Consider the following 19,619-nt stretch of genomic DNA (forward strand, 5'->3'; position numbering starts at 1 on the left):
GAAATTCTGAGTTGCTTGCAGGGTTGTAATAACCAGTGTACAAGAGTTCAGCGATTTCAGGATTGCTGAAGAACACGAGAGTACATATTATATCCCCTGTCTATAACCTTAACCTGACTCTGGTACAACTATAATATCTCTGGTTACATCCATAACTTCCCTTGTTACAACCATAACCTTTCCTTGGATATCTATAACCTATACCTAGCTACAACCATAACCTTTCCCTGACTAGTTATAAACTCACCCTGACTGCAGATTCCCCTGTACATACACTTTGAATTATTGTTTTTATTTGTAAATATCATGTTTAAATCTGTGAATGGCCAAAGTTTATGGCGAGAGTAAAAAGTGTAATCAAATTAAGTTCATAAAATATCACTTGAAGGTTAACTGTAAAGTTTGAACTAAATCTACGACACGAGCAGTGTGGCGTCCACAACAAAAGAAAAAAGTCAGTTGTCATTTTACAGAAATAGGAGAAAGGAACAGGTAAAAACTTAAAGTGCAGTTTCCTAATATTATTTACTTAACATTTTTTACTATACATCTAACACAGGATTCTGATCTCGAGAGTGACAAAGAAGACAGTAGGCTCTCAATACAGTGAAAAGAAGATATGTTAGGAAGTGTAGTTTCAGTAAGTTAGATTGATATTTCAACTAGGTTAGTAGGAACGTTAGGTTTGGTAGTTTAGAATAGGTAAGTATGGTTACATGAGATTAGGTAAATGGTTAGGCTGGGTTAGTCTAGATGGTTTATATTAGGTTTGGTTTAAGGAGGTAAACAGGTCCAGAAAATCATGTGAATTAGTGCAACTTTCATCACATTACTGTAAAATCGCTGCTGTTCGAACCTTCCCTCGAGTTTATTGTTCTTTGTAGTTATGTGCAGCCTTTGAGAGAGAGAGAGAGAGAGAGAGAGAGAGAGAGAGAGAGAGAGAGAGAGAGAGAGAGAGAGAGAGAGAGAGAATATTTCAAGGATTCCGAATTGTGTTCCAGGACTGAGGTTCGTGTATGAGAGTGCGATCTATTTTTCCTGGGTACAAATTTGGAGATCGTTGAAACCCCTTTGTCTACCACGACGCTGGGAAGCCTACCAGTCCACTTCCTCACCCCGCACATTCGTGGGCTATAAACATGTCATCGGTCTAGTCCCCTTTTTAAACAAACAGTGGGAGACTGGTGTGTATAAGGTCACCTAAATATTAGAAACACTTTACGGAGTGTGTACTACATTTGTCGGCTGTACATAACAGTATATCTGGGGTTAGTGCTGCTCCTGTCGACTGTACTTTACAGTACATCTCGGGTTAGTGCTGCCCGTCGGCTGTACAGTACATACGGGGTTAGTGGTATCCCTGAAGGCTGTACTTTACAGTACATCTGGGCTAGTGCTGACCCTGTCGGCTATGCACAGTACACCAGGGTTTAGTGCTCCTCTATAGGCTTCTTTTCAGGTCATAGAATACTGGGCATATTATGTATCTGGACTGCCATAAAGCATTTGACACTGCAACCAGAAACTGGAAAAAAAAAAAAATCTGGATCTTTAGGTAGGAATAAGGGAATACTCATTTGATGGTAATCTTAGTTTGTAACAAAAAACGCATGTTAGGGGAATATTCTCGAAATGAGTTGTCACCATTAGTGTGGCCATGTACAGAGCTGGCCGAGTGATTTAACAGCAAGGAATGAGGATAACGCTCGTTATACATACTATTCTATCCCCCTGAACATCACCGATATCCTTCTCGAGCACTAACACATCTTTGAACATGTGACTCATCTGTGGCTCCCAAAAATCTATTCACCCTCGTTCGACCCCGACTTCTGTGATGAACAAAAGGCTGATTTATCTGGCGAACCAATGCTAAATTCTTAATATCATCTAATGTGTGTTGGACATTCAGTCCTCCTCGGTGATCAAACACCGATTCAACGTCAGTCAAGTCAGTGAACTGCCCTCGTTAAACAGGGACATCCTTGTTAAATACGCACTGACTTCCTCTTCGTTTAACAGACTAACTCATCCTCATCACTTTCGTGTTAAACGCTCAGCAAGCCTGCACCAGGGAACATACTTTCCACCATTAAGTAATAGTCATATTCTGCCATTTTTGCATAATTTTCGTGCCCTAAACATGACATGGAACACTATTTTTTATTTATTTTATTCACATTATTCATAGTAATCACTTCAACACCAACAACGCGTCAGTCCAGGAAACAATGGACTAACAGTTAATCATTCTACGACGACAATCTTCCAATAATCACAAGACTGAATCTTTTTCCCCGTGTTGTATATAGTTTCTTGTTCTTGGACTCCCAGAAGTATGTAGATGATGTCAGGGCGAGCGTTGGTGGCGGGAGACATTACAATGGCTGCTCTTCCTTCACTTCCTCACCTTCCTGAAAGCCAGATAAAGAAGATTAAATTAAGTACCAATTTAATCCAAAAAACAGATATTGCAGGGTTCTGTCTATAATGTCAGCAGCCAGGTGGGTGCTGACATCAACTGCCAGGGTAGTGCTGACGTCAGCTGCGAGGGTTATGCTGACGTCCTTACCTAGCATATACGCAATGCTTAGCCTTTTCACATTCTCTATATTTACACCTTTCCGACCTTTTTTCAGTCCATATTTTTGTCGTCATTGAGCCAGAATGATCACTGTAAGATTATGCAGAGATCGTTGATCACTGGACCCTTCCAGTACCCTGGAACACTGGTCACTGGACCCTTCCAGTACCCTGGAACACTGGTCACTGGACCCTTCCAATATCCTGGAACAGTGGCTACTACACCCCTCCATTACCCTACTGGCCACTGTTTAAAACCCTGAAACACTAGTCGCTGGACCCTCCCAGGACCCTGGGACACGGATCACTGAACTCTTCCAGCAGCCTAGAACACTGGTTATTTGACCCTTCCAGTACCCTACTGGCCACTTTGACACTGGTTACTGGATCCTTCCAGCACCCTGGAACACTGGTCAATGAAACCTACCAACATCCTGAAACACTGGCCAGTTAACACTTCCAGTACCCTAAAACACTGCATTCCATTTCTTGCTTTCTTAATAAGGGATCATTATATTGTAGTGCCTTGCCCAAGATGGATGTCCTGTACACAAAACACTGAGTTATCTGATGTAACAAAAACGTATATTCTGTTTTGCCTAATATCTATATTTTCTGCCCTAACTTGCCAAGGTTAATATCTATCTCATCCAACACAAGGGGGTCATCTTGAAGCCGAGAATCAAGTTACCACGATGGCACCTTGTATGGCTATGTCTGGGGTACCTCGTCCTCAGTTCTACTCCAGCACCAGAATATAGAACCAGATGAAGCCCAGATCTCCGTCTTCAGGTACGTGTGGTATCGATTCAGAACAATTCATCTTTCTTACTCAAATCCGTCTTTACTTTCCTCTTCTAGATTTCCGTTCCTTAATACTCTGTCTCTGGTATGTATACATAACATGGCAGTGTAACTGGTAATGCAAGTACAGAGTTCCCTCATGGGTCGTCTGCTATACCGTTTCTCTCGGTCGTCTGTGTCATCTGTTTTGGTGATAGCTTAGGTTTTGTTGTCCCTGTACTGAAGTGTGATGGCACATAGTAGACACAAAACGTTGTCCTAGCTTTGACCCATTACCTTCCCCTCATTGTACCACTGGGCCTACTACCTTCCCAGGTTGACAGTCACACCAGGCACTTAGAGCTTTGCGTGACCAACCTCCCTCCAAACCCTCACCTTTGACTTATCTTGATGAAAGTTTACGAATATTTTCTCACTTGTGGAATTCAGTGAAGAAAAACAATCAAGATACAAAGACCAACTAGAATCTGCATAAAAATTATTCAATGACCCATGTTCATAACGTTAGTAAAACGTTTACAGAAATTATTTTCAAGGCTTCCGAGTGATTTTAAAGTTTGTAAAATATTCCAGAAACTTAACACTGATATAGACACGGTGTTAGAAGTCCCTGGGAATCCGAGGCAGCGACGCAGGGCACCAGCCTCGAGGGAAAGGCTTCACATCGATATTGGAAAATATTTGTTACAAATATTTTATTGAATACTAGGAAAAAAAGGGATCCAGTTGACATCATCAATGTCAAAACAACATACTTGCTCAGCAAGACAATGACGATTGTTTCGGTCATTATATACTGACAAGTTATAAATGCAGGAAGGTCAGCTCCTTCAAAGAGGCAGGTGGGTCTTCTTTTACCTGTTTGCTGTAAATGCTGGTGGGACACGAGTCCCAGGGGAGGTCAGAACGATGCAAGGTGGTGTATTAGTGAGGTTAAAGTCCGCATGTGTGTTGTGTTTCGTGATAACCTCGTCCTAAGCTCAACAAACTGTGTATTTTCTTCATCAATTGTAAAATACTGAATAACCTCCGCTGACACGAGGAAAGATCGTAGGATCTTAACCCCTTGAACATGGCAGTACGATCCTTGAGTACGAACGACCATTATGTATGATGGTCTGACCTTTGGGCGTCACACACAAAGGCCGTACTCTCGTGTCCAGATGGTTCAACTCAACGAACAACACAATACGTCACTTCCACTTCCTCTGGAAAGTGGAGATAAGAGGGAACCAAAATTTCGGCTTGTGAGGCGGACTAGGCCACCAATCGCTCCCCAAGCAACAATTGCCCACGCCAACCTTATGTCTGTCGTGTTCCCGGAGAAACTTGATGTCGTCTTTGGCGAAGAAGAAGAAGAGGACGTAGAGAACGATGCCGAGGACAGAGCCGGTGGCCATCATGATGTCGGACAGCAGGCAGAACCACACGAGCAGCAGCGTGTTGAAGAGCACTACGCCCATCGAGGCGAACCACCAGATCCACTCCGGCCCAGCGATGTCCTGGTAACGCTTCTGTAAGAGGCAGGAGGGGCTGGCGTTAGTGTCAGGTGGTGAGGCTACGCTTCTGTAAGAGGCAGGAGGGGCTGGCGTTAGTGTCAGGTGGTGAGGCTACGCTTCTGTAAGAGGCAGGAGGGGCTGGCGTTAGTGTCAGGTGGTGAAGCTACGCTTCTGTAAGAAGCAGGAAGGGCTGGCGTTAGTGTCAGGTGGTGAGGCTGCGCTTCTGTAAGAGGCAGGAGGGGCTGGCGTTAGTGTCAGGTGGTGAGGCTACGCTTCTGTAAGAGGCAGGAAGGGCTGGCGTTAGTGTCAGGTGGTGAGGCTGCGCAGGCGGTAATGTCACCTAATGAGGGCTGTCTCCTGGTATCGCCTAAAGGAGCGACAGCAGGGTGTAGGATAGGGACCCCTGGTGTCACACAGTGGTGGGTAGTCTCAAGTATTGGAGAGGTAAAGCAGATGCATTAGGCGTGACATGTGGGGAAACTGTTAACCCACATGCTACAGTAGCAACCAACAGATGTGACCGAATAAACAATGATGTGATACGGGTGACAGGTATACAGGTCATCACAAAGACCACTGTACGAGGCCTAGTCAGATACGGTGACTGTTGAAGGTATTTCGAGGTACAACAGACAAGTGAAGATCTACAACTTATTGTTGTAGGTCCAAATGGAAGATATGGGGAAAGCGATGAAAGTACTTGTTGACGTTTCTATGGCTAGGGAGAGCAAAAATGGATGTTTGAAGAAATAGTGGTTCCAACAATGTTATATGGTTGCGAGGCGTGGGCTATGTATAGGGTTGTGCGGAGGGTGGATGTGTTGGAAATGAAATGTTTGAGGACAATATGTGGTGTGAGGTAGTTTGATCGAGTACGTAATGAAAGGATAAGAGAGATGTGTGGTAATAAAAAAGAGTGTGATTGAGAGAGCAGAAGAGGCTGTACTGAAATGGTTTGGTCATATGGAGAGAATGAGTGAGGAAAGATTGACAAAGATATATGTGTCAGAGGTGGAGAGAACGAGGAGAAGTGGGAGACCAGATTGAAGGTGGAAGGATAGAGTGAAAAAGATTTTGAGCGATCGGGGCCTTAACGTACAGGAGGGTGAAAGGCAGAGTGAACTGGAACGATGTGGCATACCGGGGTCGACGTGCTGTCAATGGATTGAACCAGGGCATTTGAAGCGTCTGGGGTAAATCAAGGAAAATTTTATGGGGCCTGGAAGTGGAAAGGGAGCTGTGGTTTCGGTGCATTACACATGACAGCTAGACACTGAGTGTGAACGAATGTGGCCTTCCTTGTCTTTCCTAGCGCTACCTCGCGCGCGAGCGGGGGTAGAGGGAGGTGGCGCTGTTTCATGTGTGGCGGTGTGGCGACGAGAATGGATGAAGGCAGCAAGTATGAATATGTACATGTGTACATATGTATATGTATGTATACGTTGAAATGTATAGGTATGTATATGTGCGTGTGTGGGCGTTTATGTATGTGCATGTGTATGTGGGTGGGTTGGGCCATTCTTTCGTCTGTTTCCTTGTACTACCTCGCTAACGCGGGAACAGGGGGGACGTATCTAGGCGAAATAGCGCCTATGACATGCACTGATATTGCGCAGCTGGCTGGATTAAGAATGCACATACTTTGGATGTATATGAAAATACATACAGTGTAATGATAAACTGCTGAAGAGTTACGCCAAACTTAAGTTTATATAAACTTAAAAATTTAAAGACTTATTTCATCAAAATTGTAACGTAGAAGCGGTAATGCAACTGATATTAGCAAAATATTACTATACTTGAGAAGTAGGCGAGTTCGTTTTTTATCTTACAAAACCAAACCGTTAAAAATGTCAATCAGGTAGCATAGGTCAAAAAACAAACCAGTTGAGTGGCGCCCTGGGCATCTGCCCTAAACTAGATACGTCACTGTAACTATTACCTTCAGTTTTTGGTATTTTTCTCAGAAAATAAGATTTCCTTTAAAAACTCATTATAAGAAGTATTTTTCATGCTGAATACAAGTCTGGTGTTAAAATGACACCCAATTAAGCTACTGAATGAAGTCAATTTTAAGAATATTTGTTCCTTTGCATCTTATCTAATGAGTATGTATCGGTAACTGAGAACATTGATATATTTTTCATAATCATTTCAATAATAGAAGTGTTTGAATATCTTATCTTTCAATTTTGAAACAAAATGTTTTTTGAGCTAAAAAAAATACCCTGAACTATTATTACCTTCAATTTTAGGTATTTTTCTCAGAAAAATAATTTCCTTTTAAAACCCATTATAAGAAGTATTTTTCATGCAGAATACAAATCTGGTGTTGAAATATCGTTTAATCATCTTTACGACATTCAATTAAGCTGTTAATTGAAGTTAATTTAAAAATGTTTTCTGATCCTATGTTTTGTATCTGCTGGGTATGTATCGGTAACTTAGAGCATTATGATATATTTTTCATGATTATTTCAAGTATAGAAGTGTTTGAATATCTTATCTTTCAATTTTAAAACAAAAAGTTTTTTGAGCTAAAAAATACCCTGAACTAATACCTTCAATTTTTGGCATTTTTCTCAGAAAAATAGATTTCCTTTAAAAACTCATTATAAGAAGTATTTTTCATGCTGAATACAAATCTGGTGTTAAAATATCCTTTAGTCGCCATTATGACATTCATTTAAGCTGTTTCATGGTCAATTCTAAAATGTTTTCTGCGCCTTTGCATCGTATTTCCTGGGAATGTATCGGTAACTAAGAGCATTATGATATATTTTTCATGATTATTTCAAGTATAGAAGTGTTTGAATATCTTATCTTTCAATTTAAAAAAAAAAAGTTTTTGGAGCTGAAAAATACCCTGAACTACCTTCAATTTTTGGCATTTTCCTCAGAAAAATAGATTTCCTTTAAAAACTCATTATAAGAAGTATTTTTCATGCTGAATACAAATCTGGTGTTAAAATAAAGTTTAGTCCTCTCAATGACACTCAATTTAGCTGTTAAATGAAGTCAATTCTAAAATATTTCTGTTCCTGTGTAATTATAAACTGTTAAAAGAGTTAGGCCAAACTTAAATCTATTGAAACTTTTGAAGACTTAAAGACTTATTTGATCAAAATTGTAACGTAGATGCGGTAATGCAACTGATCGTGCAAAATATTAGAACTATGAATATAGTTGAAGAGTAAGCGAGTGTCTTTTTCATCTCACAAAACCAAACTGTTAAAAATGTCAGTCGGGTAACATATGTCAAAAAATAAACCCGTTGAGTGGCGCCCCCCTTCAAGTGGCGCACACGGCACCTGCCATACCCTAGATACGCCACTGCGCTGGAAACTAAGTATAATAAATGAATAAATGATATATATATATGTATATATATATATATATATATATATATATATATATATATATATATATATATATATATATATATATATATATTTTTTTTTTTCAAACTATTCGCCATTTCCCGCATTAGCGAGGTAGCGTTAAGAACAGAGGACTGGGCCTTTGAGGGAATACCCTCACCTGGCCCAATTCTCTGTTCCTTCTTTTGGAAAATTAAAAAAAAAACCGAGAGGGGAGGATTTCCAGCCCCACGCTCCCTCCCCTTTTAGTCGCCTTCTACGACACGCAGGGAATACGTGGGAAGTACTCTTAATCCCCTATCCCCAGAGTGGCAGATATAGGGTGTTTGGGTCGAGGTGGTGTGCAAAGTGAGAGGGTTAGGGAAAATGATTTGGTAAACAGAGAAGAGGTAGTAAAAGCTTTGCGGAAGATGAAAGCCGGCAAGGCAGCAGGTTTGGATGGTATTGCAGTGGAATTTATTAAAAAAGGGGGTGACTGTATTGTTGACTGGTTGGTAAGGTTATTTAATGTATGTATGACTCATGGTGAGGTGCCTGAGGATTGGCGGAATGCGTGCATAGTGCCATTGTACAAAGGCAAAGGGGATAAGAGTGAGTGCTCAAATTACAGAGGTATAAGTTTGTTGAGTATTCCTGGTAAATTATATGGGAGGGTATTGATTGAGAGGGTGAAGGCAGGTACAGAGCATCAGATTGGGGAAGAGCAGTGTGGTTTCAGAAGTGGTAGAGGATGTGTGGATCAGGTGTTTGCTTTGAAGAATGTATGTGAGAAATACTTAGAAAAGCAAAGGGATTTGTATGTAGCATTTATGGATCTGGAGAAGGCATATGATAGAGTTGATAGAGATGCTCTGTGGAAGGTATTAAGAATATATGGTGTGGGAGGCAAGTTGTTAGAAGCAGTGAAAAGTTTTTATCGAGGATGTAAGGCATGTGTACGTGTAGGAAGAGAGGAAAGTGATTGGTTCTCAATGAATGTAGGTTTGCGGCAGGGGTGTGTGATGTCTCCATGGTTGTTTAATTTGTTTATGGATGGGGTTGTTAGGGAGGTAAATGCAAGAGTCTTGGAAAGAGGGGCAAGTATGAAGTCTGTTGGGGATGAGAGAGCTTGGGAAGTGAGTCAGTTGTTGTTCGCTGACGATACAGCGCTGGTGGCTGATTCATGTGAGAAACTGCAGAAGCTGGTGGAAAGGAGCCTTGAAGAATGTGTGGAAGTCGAGAACATTATCTCGGAAAGCAAAAATGGGCAAGAGTTTTGGAAAGAGGGGCAAGTATGAAGTCTGTTGGGGATGAGAGAGCTTGGGAAGTGAGTCAGTTGTTGTTCGCTGACGATACAGCGCTGGTGGCTGATTCATGTGAGAAACTGCAGAAGCTGGTGACGGAGTTTGGTAAAGTGTGTGGAAGAAGAAAGCTAAGAGTAAATGTGAATAAGAGCAAGGTTATTAGGTACAGTAGGGTTGAGGGTCAAGTCAATTGGGAGGTGAGTTTGAATGGAGAAAAACTGGAGGAAGTGAAGTGTTTTAGATATCTGGGAGTGGATCTGGCAGCGGATGGAACCATGGAAGCGAAAGTGGATCATAGGGTGGGGGAGGGGGCGAAAATCCTAGGAGCCTTGAAGAATGTGTGGAAGTCGAGAACATTATCTCGGAAAGCAAAAATGGGCAAGAGTTTTGGAAAGAGGGGCAAGTATGAAGTCTGTTGGGGATGAGAGAGCTTGGGAAGTGAGTCAGTTGTTGTTCGCTGACGATACAGCGCTGGTGGCTGATTCATGTGAGAAACTACAGAAGCTGGTGACTGAGTTTGGTAAAGTGTGTGAAAGAAGAAAGTTAAGAGTAAATGTGAATAAGAGCAAGGTTATTAGGTACAGTAGGGTTGAGGGTCAAGTCAATTGGGAGGTGAGTTTGAATGGAGAAAAACTGGAGGAAGTGAAGTGTTTTAGATATCTGGGAGTGGATCTGGCAGCAGATGGAACCATGGAAGCGAAAGTGGATCATAGGGTGGAGGAGGGGGCGAAAATCCTAGGAGCCTTGAAGAATGTGTGGAAGTCGAGAACATTATCTCGGAAAGCAAAAATGGGCAAGAGTTTTGGAAAGAGGGGCAAGTATGAAGTCTGTTGGGGATGAGAGAGCTTGGGAAGTGAGTCAGTTGTTGTTCGCTGATGATACAGCGCTGGTGGCTGATTCATGTGAGCTGACGATACAGCGCTGGTGGCTGATTCATGTGAGAAACTGCAGAAGCTGGTGACGGAGTTTGGTAAAGTGTGTGGAAGAAGAAAGCTAAGAGTAAATGTGAATAAGAGCAAGGTTATTAGGTACAGTAGGGTTGAGGGTCAAGTCAATTGGGAGGTGAGTTTGAATGGAGAAAAACTGGAGGAAGTGAAGTGTTTTAGATATCTGGGAGTGGATCTGGCAGCAGATGGAACCATGGAAGCGGAAGTGGATCATAGGGTGGGGGAGGGGGCGAAAATTTTGGGAGCCTTGAAAAATGTGTGGAAGTCGAGAACATTATCTCGGAAAGCAAAAATGGGTATGTTTGAAGGAATAGTGGTTCCAACAATGTTGTATGGTTGCGAGGCGTGGGCTATGGATAGAGTTGTGCGCAGGAGGATGGATGTGCTGGAAATGAGATGTTTGAGGACAATGTGTGGTGTGAGGTGGTTTGATCGAGTAAGTAACGTAAGGGTAAGAGAGATGTGTGGAAATAAAAAGAGCGTGGTTGAGAGAGCAGAAGAGGGTGTTTTGAAATGGTTTGGGCACATGGAGAGAATGAGTGAGGAAAGATTGACCAAGAGGATATATGTGTCGGAGGTGGAGGGAACGAGGAGAAGAGGGAGACCAAATTGGAGGTGGAAAGATGGAGTGAAAAGGATTTTGTGTGATCGGGGCCTGAACATGCAGGAGGGTGAAAGGAGGGCAAGGAATAGAGTGAATTGGAGCGATGTGGTATACAGGGGTTGACGTGCTGTCAGTGGATTGAATCAAGGCATGTGAAGCGTCTGGGGTAAACCATGGAAAGCTGTGTAGGTATGTATATTTGCGTGTGTGGACGTGTGTATGTACATGTGTATGGGGGGTTTGGGCCATTTCTTTCGTCTGTTTCCTTGCGCTACCTCGCAACCGCGGGAGACAGCGACGAGGTATAAAAAAAAAAAAAAAAAAAAAAAAAAATATATATATATATATATATATATATATATATATATATATTTATATTTATTTTTTTATTTTGCTTTGTCGCTATATATATATATATATATATATATATATATATATATATAGAGAGAGAGAGAGAGAGAGAGAGAGAGAGAGAGAGAGAGATACCAACATAGGAAATGGTTAGTTGTACTGACCTCGCACAGGAGGAAAAGGATGCGGCCGGTGAGAGCGAAATAGACGGACGTCACGCCCGCCATCAAACCAGCAGCCGTTGCCACTGTCAAAAAGATACTTGCTGAAATTAATATATATATATATATATATATATATATATATATATATATATATATATATATATATATATATATATATATAATTTTTTTTTTACTTTTTTGTCCCTCTCTCCCGCGTTTGCGAGGTAGCGCAAGGAAACAGACGAAAGAAATGGCCCAACCCACCCCCATACACATGTATATACATACGTCCACACACGCAAATATACATACCTACACAGCTTTCCATGGTTTACCCCAGACGCTTCAAATGCCTTGATTCAATCCACTGACAGCACGTCAACCCCGGTATACCACATCGCTCCAATTCACTCTATTCCTTGCCCTCCTTTCACCCTCCTGCATGTTCAGGCCCCGATCACACAAAATCTTTTTCACTCCATCTTTCCACCTCCAATTTGGTCTCCCTCTTCTCCTCGTTCCCTCCACCTCCGACACATATATCCTCTTGGTCAATCTTTCCTCACTCATTCTCTCCATGTGCCCAAACCATTTCAAAACACCCTCTTCTGCTCTCTCAACCACGCTCTTTTTATTTCCACACATCTCTCTTACCCTTACGTTACTTACTCGATCAAACCACCTCACACCACACATTGTCCTCAAACATCTCATTTCCAGCACATCCATCCTCCTGCGCACAACTCTATCCATAGCCCACGCCTCGCAACCATACAACATTGTTGGAACCACTATTCCTTCAAACATACCCATTTTTGCTTTCCGAGATAATGTTCTCGACTTCCACACATTCTTCAAGGCTCCCAGAATTTTCGCCCCCTCCCCCACCCTATGATCCACTTCCGCTTCCATGGTTCCATCCGCTGCCAGATCCACTCCCAGATATCTAAAACACTTCACTTCCTCCAGTTTTTCTCCATTCAAACTCACCTCCCAATTGACTTGACCCTCAACCCTACTGTACCTAATAACCTTGCTCTTATTCACATTTACTCTTAACTTTCTTCTTTCACACACTTTACCAAACTCCGTCACCAGCTTCTGCCGTTTCTCACATGAATCAGCCACCAGCGCTGTATCATCAGCGAACAACAACTGACTCACTTCCCAAGCTCTCTCATCCCCAACAGACTTCATACTTGCCCCTCTTTCCAAAACTCTTGCATTCACCTCCCTAACAACCCCATCCATAAACAAATTAAACAACCATGGAGGCATCACAGACCCCTGCCGCAAACCTACATTCACTGAGAACCAATCACTTTCCTCTCTTCCTACACGTACACATGCCTTACATCCTCGATAAAAACTTTTCACTGCTTCTAACAACTTGCCTCCCACACCATATATTCTTAATACCTTCCACAGAGCATCTCTATCAACTATATCATATGCCTTCTCCAGATCCATAAATGCTACATACAATATATATCCCATGTGGAAGGTATTAGGAATATATGGTGTGGGAAGCAAGTTGTTAGAAGCAGTGAAAAGTTTTTATCGAGGATGTAAGGCATGTGTACGTGTAGGAAGAGAGGAAAGTGATTGGTTCTCGGTGAATGTAAGTTTGCGGCAGGGGTGTGTGATGTCTCCATGGTTGTTTAATTTGTTTATGGATGGGGTTGTTAGGGAGGTGAATGCAAGAGTTTTGGAAAGAGGGGCAAGTATGAAGTCTGTTGGGGATGAGAGAGCTTGGGAAGTGAGTCAGTTGTTGTTCGCTGATGATACAGCGCTGGTGGCTGATTCATGTGAGAAACTGCAGAAGCTGGTGACTGAGTTTGGTAAAGTGTGTGAAAGAAGAAAGTTAAGAGTAAATGTAAATAAGAGCAAGGTTATTAGGTACAGTAGGGTTGAGGGTCAAGTCAATTGGGAGGTAAGTATGAATGGAGAAAAAATGGAGGAAGTAAAGTGTTTTAGATATCTGGGAGTGGATCTGGCAGCGGATGGAACCATGGAAGCGGAAGTGGATCATAGGGTGGAGGAGGGGGCGAAAATCCTAGGAGCCTTGAAGAATGTGTGGAAGTCGAGAACATTATCTCGGAAAGCAAAAATGGGCAAGAGTTTTGGAAAGAGGGGCAAGTATGAAGTCTGTTGGGGATGAGAGAGCTTGGGAAGTGAGTCAGTTGTTGTTCGCTGATGATACAGCGCTGGTGGCTGATTCATGTGAGAAACTACAGAAGCTGGTGACTGAGTTTGGTAAAGTGTGTGAAAGAAGAAAGTTAAGAGTAAATGTGAATAAGAGCAAGGTTATTAGGTACAGTAGGGTTGAGGGTCAAGTCAATTGGGAGGTGAGTTTGAATGGAGAAAAACTGGAGGAAGTGAAGTGTTTTAGATATCTGGGAGTGGATCTGGCAGCGGATGGAACCATGGAAGCGAAAGTGGATCATAGGGTGGGGGAGGGGGCGAAAATTCTGGGAGCCTTGAAGAATGTGTGGAAGTCGAGAACATTATCTCGGAAAGCAAAAATGGGTATGTTTGAAGGAATAGTGGTTCCAACAATGTTGTATGGTTGCGAGGCGTGGACTATGGATAGAGTTGTGCGCAGAAGGATGGATGTGCTGGAAATGAGATGTTTGAGGACAATGTGTGGTGTGAGGTGGTTTGATCGAGTAAGTAACGTAAGGGTAAGAGAGATGTGTGGAAATAAAAAGAGCGTGGTTGAGAGAGCAGAAGAGGGTGTTCTGAAATGGTTTGGTCACATGGAGAGAATGAGTGAGGAAAGATTGACCAAGAGGATATATGTGTCGGAGGTGGAGGGAACGAGGAGAAGAGGGAGACCAAATTGGAGGTGGAAAGATGGAGTGAAAAAGATTTTGTGTGATCGGGGCCTGAACATGCAGGAGGGTGAAAGGAGGGCAAGGAATAGAGTAAATTGGAGCGATGTGGTATACCGGGGTTAACGTGCTGTCAGTGGATTGAATCAAGGCATGTGAAGCGTCTGGGGTAAACCATGGAAAGCTGTGTAGGTATGTATATTTGCGTGTGTGGACGTATGTATATACATGTGTATGGGGGTGGGTTGGGCCATTTCTTTCGTCTGTTTCCTTGCGCTACCTCGCAAACGCGGGAGACAGCGACAAAGCAAAAAAAAAAAGAAAAAAAAAAAAAAAATATATATATATATATATATATATATATATATATATATATATATATATATATATATGATCGAACTTAATTCAGTATGAATAACGATTCTCATGCACTTATGAAGCAAACCATTACTTATATCATGATAGCTCCAACGTCCTGCTTACAGACTTGTAAGGTATAACTTATAACAACACAAAAAGGTGATTGTCTACATTGTAAATGAGCTTGAAAGTTTAGGTTCACTGATGAAGTCATGGCTGTGAAGCAGAAATGTAAAAGTCTGGTACATACCCTGGATGTCACGGTGCTCAGCTGAAACGACGATCTTCAGTATCACTATGTACAGTACCACCTGGACCAGCGACGTAACCTGGACCCCAACACAAGAATTAGTATCTCATCCATCACACACACACACACGCGAACGGGTTATCGCACTTAAGTAAGATTATTTATCTTAACTTCTGAAGTACGATAGCCCCTTCATAAAATTATCAATGACTAGAGTGACCGTCGTATTATCAATGGCATGTAATAATCAGTAAGTTATATATGTACACTGATTCGGTCGCCTTGTCTGTCTGAACAGTTATTAGCTCCGTATTTGTAAAACATACTCCATACATGAAACTAATCAATTTGTGTAAACGTCAGTATTTTACATTTCTTTTCCACAGCCAACAGTATACTCTGTGTCTGAACACAAATATCCTTTAACTTTTATGAACAAGAATCAGCGTTCACGTATGCAGATGCGTTGTTTACTATTTACTAATACTAAAAATAGAGACGACGTCTGTAGACCACACTTATATAACTCCTGGTCACGTATTATCTTACGTAAGAGTTTCCCTGTACTTCTAGTTTGGAGGAAGATATTAGAAGGCTTTCAGTAAACTTGGTATAAGAACATGGCTACAAGAATCATGAAACCAAACCAAGGTTCATGAAGACGGTCACGAACACGGCCAAAAGTCATCAGCCCAGCCACAAGGGTCATGAACGCGGATATAGGAGTCATCATCCCGGCTACAGGATCATGAATAAGGACTAGGGGTGGAAAACCCCGCAACATGAAGCACAGCCATCATAGCGAGTCTGCCGATCAGTTTCGATCAACATATGTTGAGTCGCACAGGACGGGCAACGACCCTAAGTTGCCACACACCTTCACACTTAGTCATGCCCGCCAACCCTAGGATACGGTTTGCGATACTTAATATGGTATAATCTGAATTTTCTATTTATATGGCGTATCAAAGATGTTCTACCAGAAAACTATTATATACAAATATGATATACAGTACTTTAACAGTAAAGAGAGATACACAATGGTGACAAAAATGAAATAATCAAGCGGATGATTATATAAAGTGGATAAAAGTTTTGCGATTCTTTCATGTCCTTTTGATGGACGAGGCTTTTGGTCCTGAAATACATGACGAAATGCTATGAAGTAAAGAGGACACTATAAAGAGGTCAACAGGAGTGATAATCATACTTCTACAAATTAGTTCTATTCCACAAATTATATTGTAAACCGATGCTCGTAAGTTCTACACACACAAGTAAAATGTTTAGTTTTAAAGGTGAAATGAGACGAAACTTCCTTCAATATTCACGTCAATAGGATACGGCAAATTTGTGATTAAGAGACCATGTCTGCTTTTGACAGAAACATAAAAGCTAAATCAAATAATGTGTTCCAGATAAACTATTGCATTGTTTTATTAGTCATCACCCTTGAAAATATTTCCTAATGTTTATAACTACATTATTCGCGCAACATCAAAAAATTTGCTGAATGCAACATATCCACAGCGTGGCACCGACGGCTGACCCTCTTATTTCAGCCTACACTATCAGTATATGCATTACTCTTTTCATTATGGTACTATGATATAGTACCAATAATATGTCGATAGTGAACCTGACTAATACACTTTTCATTATATTTCTTCAAAAATAAAGGTTAATAAAGTTGGGTTTTTAAATCACCAGCATGGACGAAGTAAATTCTTTGTAAGTATGAAACTGGATTCACTTACGAGTAGGAAAACCATTCATTCGAAAATTCAAAATAAAATGACGTCAATAATTCGAAGCTTTACGATGAGACAAATACATCAAATGACAGTTCATCTAGCTTTCCGAAACCTAAGATAGAGTTTGAATGTCATTCTAAGAGTGATTCATTAAGTCATTTTAGACTTCAGTTAGGCTGGGAATACAACAGGAACCACAGTTATGATGGTTAGAAGATAATCAGTTCACAGTGATGTCAATAGTGTTTCCAAAAGCCTTCGAGTAACACCACAGAATTTCGATGTAAACCAAAGCTCTCGTGGCCGACTTATTTTCGTGTTATCATGACACCTGTCCAGCCTAGCTTCATATGAAGGTCCGAGAACGGCGAGTGATGTACTGTGTGGTAGGCCACTGAACCCAACTCCACAACGCATTATCATACTCTTATTTACTCATCAGTATACACAATGTTACATTAAGTTATTCTCAAATGGTTGGTAATCATTAAATGAGAACTTATACAAAACACAGCAGACTGGCAACAACTTGACCGATAAAGAACCAAGTGCTACTGGAGGTTAGTTAGGTAAACAAAGTCCTGGATTGCTCCTTGGTATTATTACCGTTGTGGGCATCAGTGGATTTTAGGTTTTTTGTTTTGGTTGAAATTTTTCCCAATGGTTCCCTATGTCTTTTAAAAGATTCTGACCATTTCTATCGCAAACAGGTGGATGTCCGAAACGGTAATTCTACCTCCTCCCTTTACACATTTGTATGTCACCTGTCCTGACAGATTAGTCCTCTGTGGCGCTTCCGCCCTCTTGGCCTGACCTACCATACTCAGGAAGCCGAGACAATAAACCCGCCGTCGGGCGCCAGGGATGTTCTTCCCTGCCATCCTGGCCGGTGACTGCCCCACTGCACAACAAAGTAACACTTCCTTCGACTGTGTCCCGCTGCTTCTTTTGCTATCTTGGGTTCAGTAACTCCGGGTCGCACCTGCTTGACTACGTCATGACCCCCACACTTATTTTGCCATAACCACACGTCTTATTTATTGTCCTTTTAACTAGACTAAATGCAGCTTCCTTTTTGCTCTGCAATGCAACTACAACATAAGCACGTCCGTAGCTCCAGGAATATTCTGAGGAAAGAAGGGTGGAGGTATTGTCCACTAGTGTCAGCGAACCACACGACAGCACTAGTGTAGCCATACCACTGTGTGGCTCCAAAGCGCCCTGCAGGCGTTATCTTTACCTCGCTCTCTCATGATAAGATAGCCCACCTGAATTGATTTACAGCTCATGTCTTTTACAAGTACTTAGCTGAAATATGAACGTTTCTTTCACTGCAAAACATCTCCAAGTCGTGCTGACGCAACATAATTTCAAATAACCAGTCTTCGTTCGTTATAACTTATGTCGTGTCATGACGTCACTTTTCCATCCAGCCGTACGAATCACTTCTGCCTTTTCAACTAACTGACCTTCAGTGGCTGATATAGAGCCACAGGAAGCTAAAGTGGTATAGATGGGGAGTGGATGCTCTCACTGTGGGTGCTGGATGGTTTCACACAACTTTTGATTTCTTTGTTTTATCTGGTGATGCTTGAGCAACCCGAAGCGGATATTCAAATTACAAATGTACTTATTAAATATAATTACGCAGATTTGTACAATAAGATATGACAGCAGAAATTCTCTGAATAATAAGTCTGATATACTCTCTGTATATACTGATCAAATATTTAAAGGTGAACAGTGAAAACAAGTAAGGTAATGTGTACAGTCACTGCAGACGATTGTACCATACAGTATGACTGTGTTCTGACTTCCTAACACATGGGACTGTACAGCACCAATCACCGGGGTGATCACTAAGCAGACAATGAATGGAAACATGTAGTTTCAGGTCTGTGTGCGTGGAGAACATCAGCAACGCTTACATCGGGTGAAATTAAAGAATAAAAGAGCCATGTACAAAGTGAGAGCGAACTGAAAACTTGAAGATGCTTAACTTTCTTTCTTTGGTTGTTACTGGTCTTAATGACCATAATGACCCTGACAGTTGATGGTCTTAAAGCTCAAGTAAAAGTTTAAAAAGATTTAAGAAGCTAGAGCTGGAAATATTCTGCGATGCTGGAGGAAGGCGCGTCTACTGGGGTCATTAGGACTTTTGGGAACTTCCCATACCCTTCACTGATCTTTACAGCCATCAGCAACTAACTCGTTACATATTATTCTTGAAATCTACAACAGGATTTGGAAAAAAAAAAAGATCATAAAGAATGAAAATCATGATAAATTCCTAAATGTTAGGTTTCAGTCAGCGAAAATGGCATATCGGATAGGATAGTTCATAGAAAACTATCAGTTGACGATATACCTTTTACTGCCTTGTTATGATATACCTTGTACTGCCTTGTGCACGACAGATAACTAACTTTGCAAGGGTCTTACCTACGCTGAAATTCCCTGGCATAACGCCAGCGAAATTAAGGTTAACATTATCTCGGAAAGCAAAAATGGGTATGTTTGAAGGAATAGTGGTTCCAACAATGTTGTATGGTTGCGAGGCGTGGGCTATGGATAGAGTTGTGCGCAGGAGGATGGATGTGCTGGAAATGAGATGTTTGAGGACAATGTGTGGTGTGAGGTGGTTTGATCGAGTGAGTAACGTAAGGGTAAGAGAGATGTGTGGAAATAAAAAGAGCGTGGTTGAGAGAGCAGAAGAGGGTGTTTTGAAGTGGTTTGGGCACATGGAGAGAATGAGTGAGGAAAGATTGACCAAGAGGATATATGTGTCGGAGGTGGAGGGAACGAG

The 19,619-nt window shown here is 41.6% G+C and overlaps 2 protein-coding genes across 4 annotated transcripts in view; one reads left to right on the forward strand and one right to left on the reverse strand.

Annotated features, from left to right (window-relative positions):
* LOC139752203 (glutamate receptor 1-like) overlaps positions 1-19,619 on the forward strand; it is a 39,512-nt gene that overhangs the window by 686 nt on the left and 19,207 nt on the right. For 2 of the 3 annotated variants that reach the window (XM_071668193.1, XM_071668195.1), the window contains exon 2: positions 3,244-3,375. The gene's annotated coding sequence lies outside the window, so the exon portion shown is untranslated. Of the gene's footprint in view, positions 1-2,420; positions 3,376-19,619 lie in introns of those variants that run through there. The other variant, XM_071668194.1, reaches the window with a different exon arrangement.
* Positions 898-18,022, reverse strand: LOC139752205 (uncharacterized). Its single transcript, XM_071668196.1, has 5 exons — positions 17,632-18,022; positions 15,060-15,138; positions 11,616-11,698; positions 4,689-4,901; positions 898-2,414 (listed from the first exon to the last, which is right to left on the reverse strand). The coding sequence occupies exons 1-5, from the start codon at positions 17,692-17,694 to the stop codon at positions 2,379-2,381; spliced, it is 474 nt and encodes a 157-aa protein (XP_071524297.1). The 5' UTR covers positions 17,695-18,022; the 3' UTR covers positions 898-2,378.

Source organism: Panulirus ornatus, chromosome 12 (genome assembly GCF_036320965.1).
Source record: "Panulirus ornatus isolate Po-2019 chromosome 12, ASM3632096v1, whole genome shotgun sequence".
Taxonomy (NCBI): domain Eukaryota; kingdom Metazoa; phylum Arthropoda; class Malacostraca; order Decapoda; family Palinuridae; genus Panulirus; species Panulirus ornatus.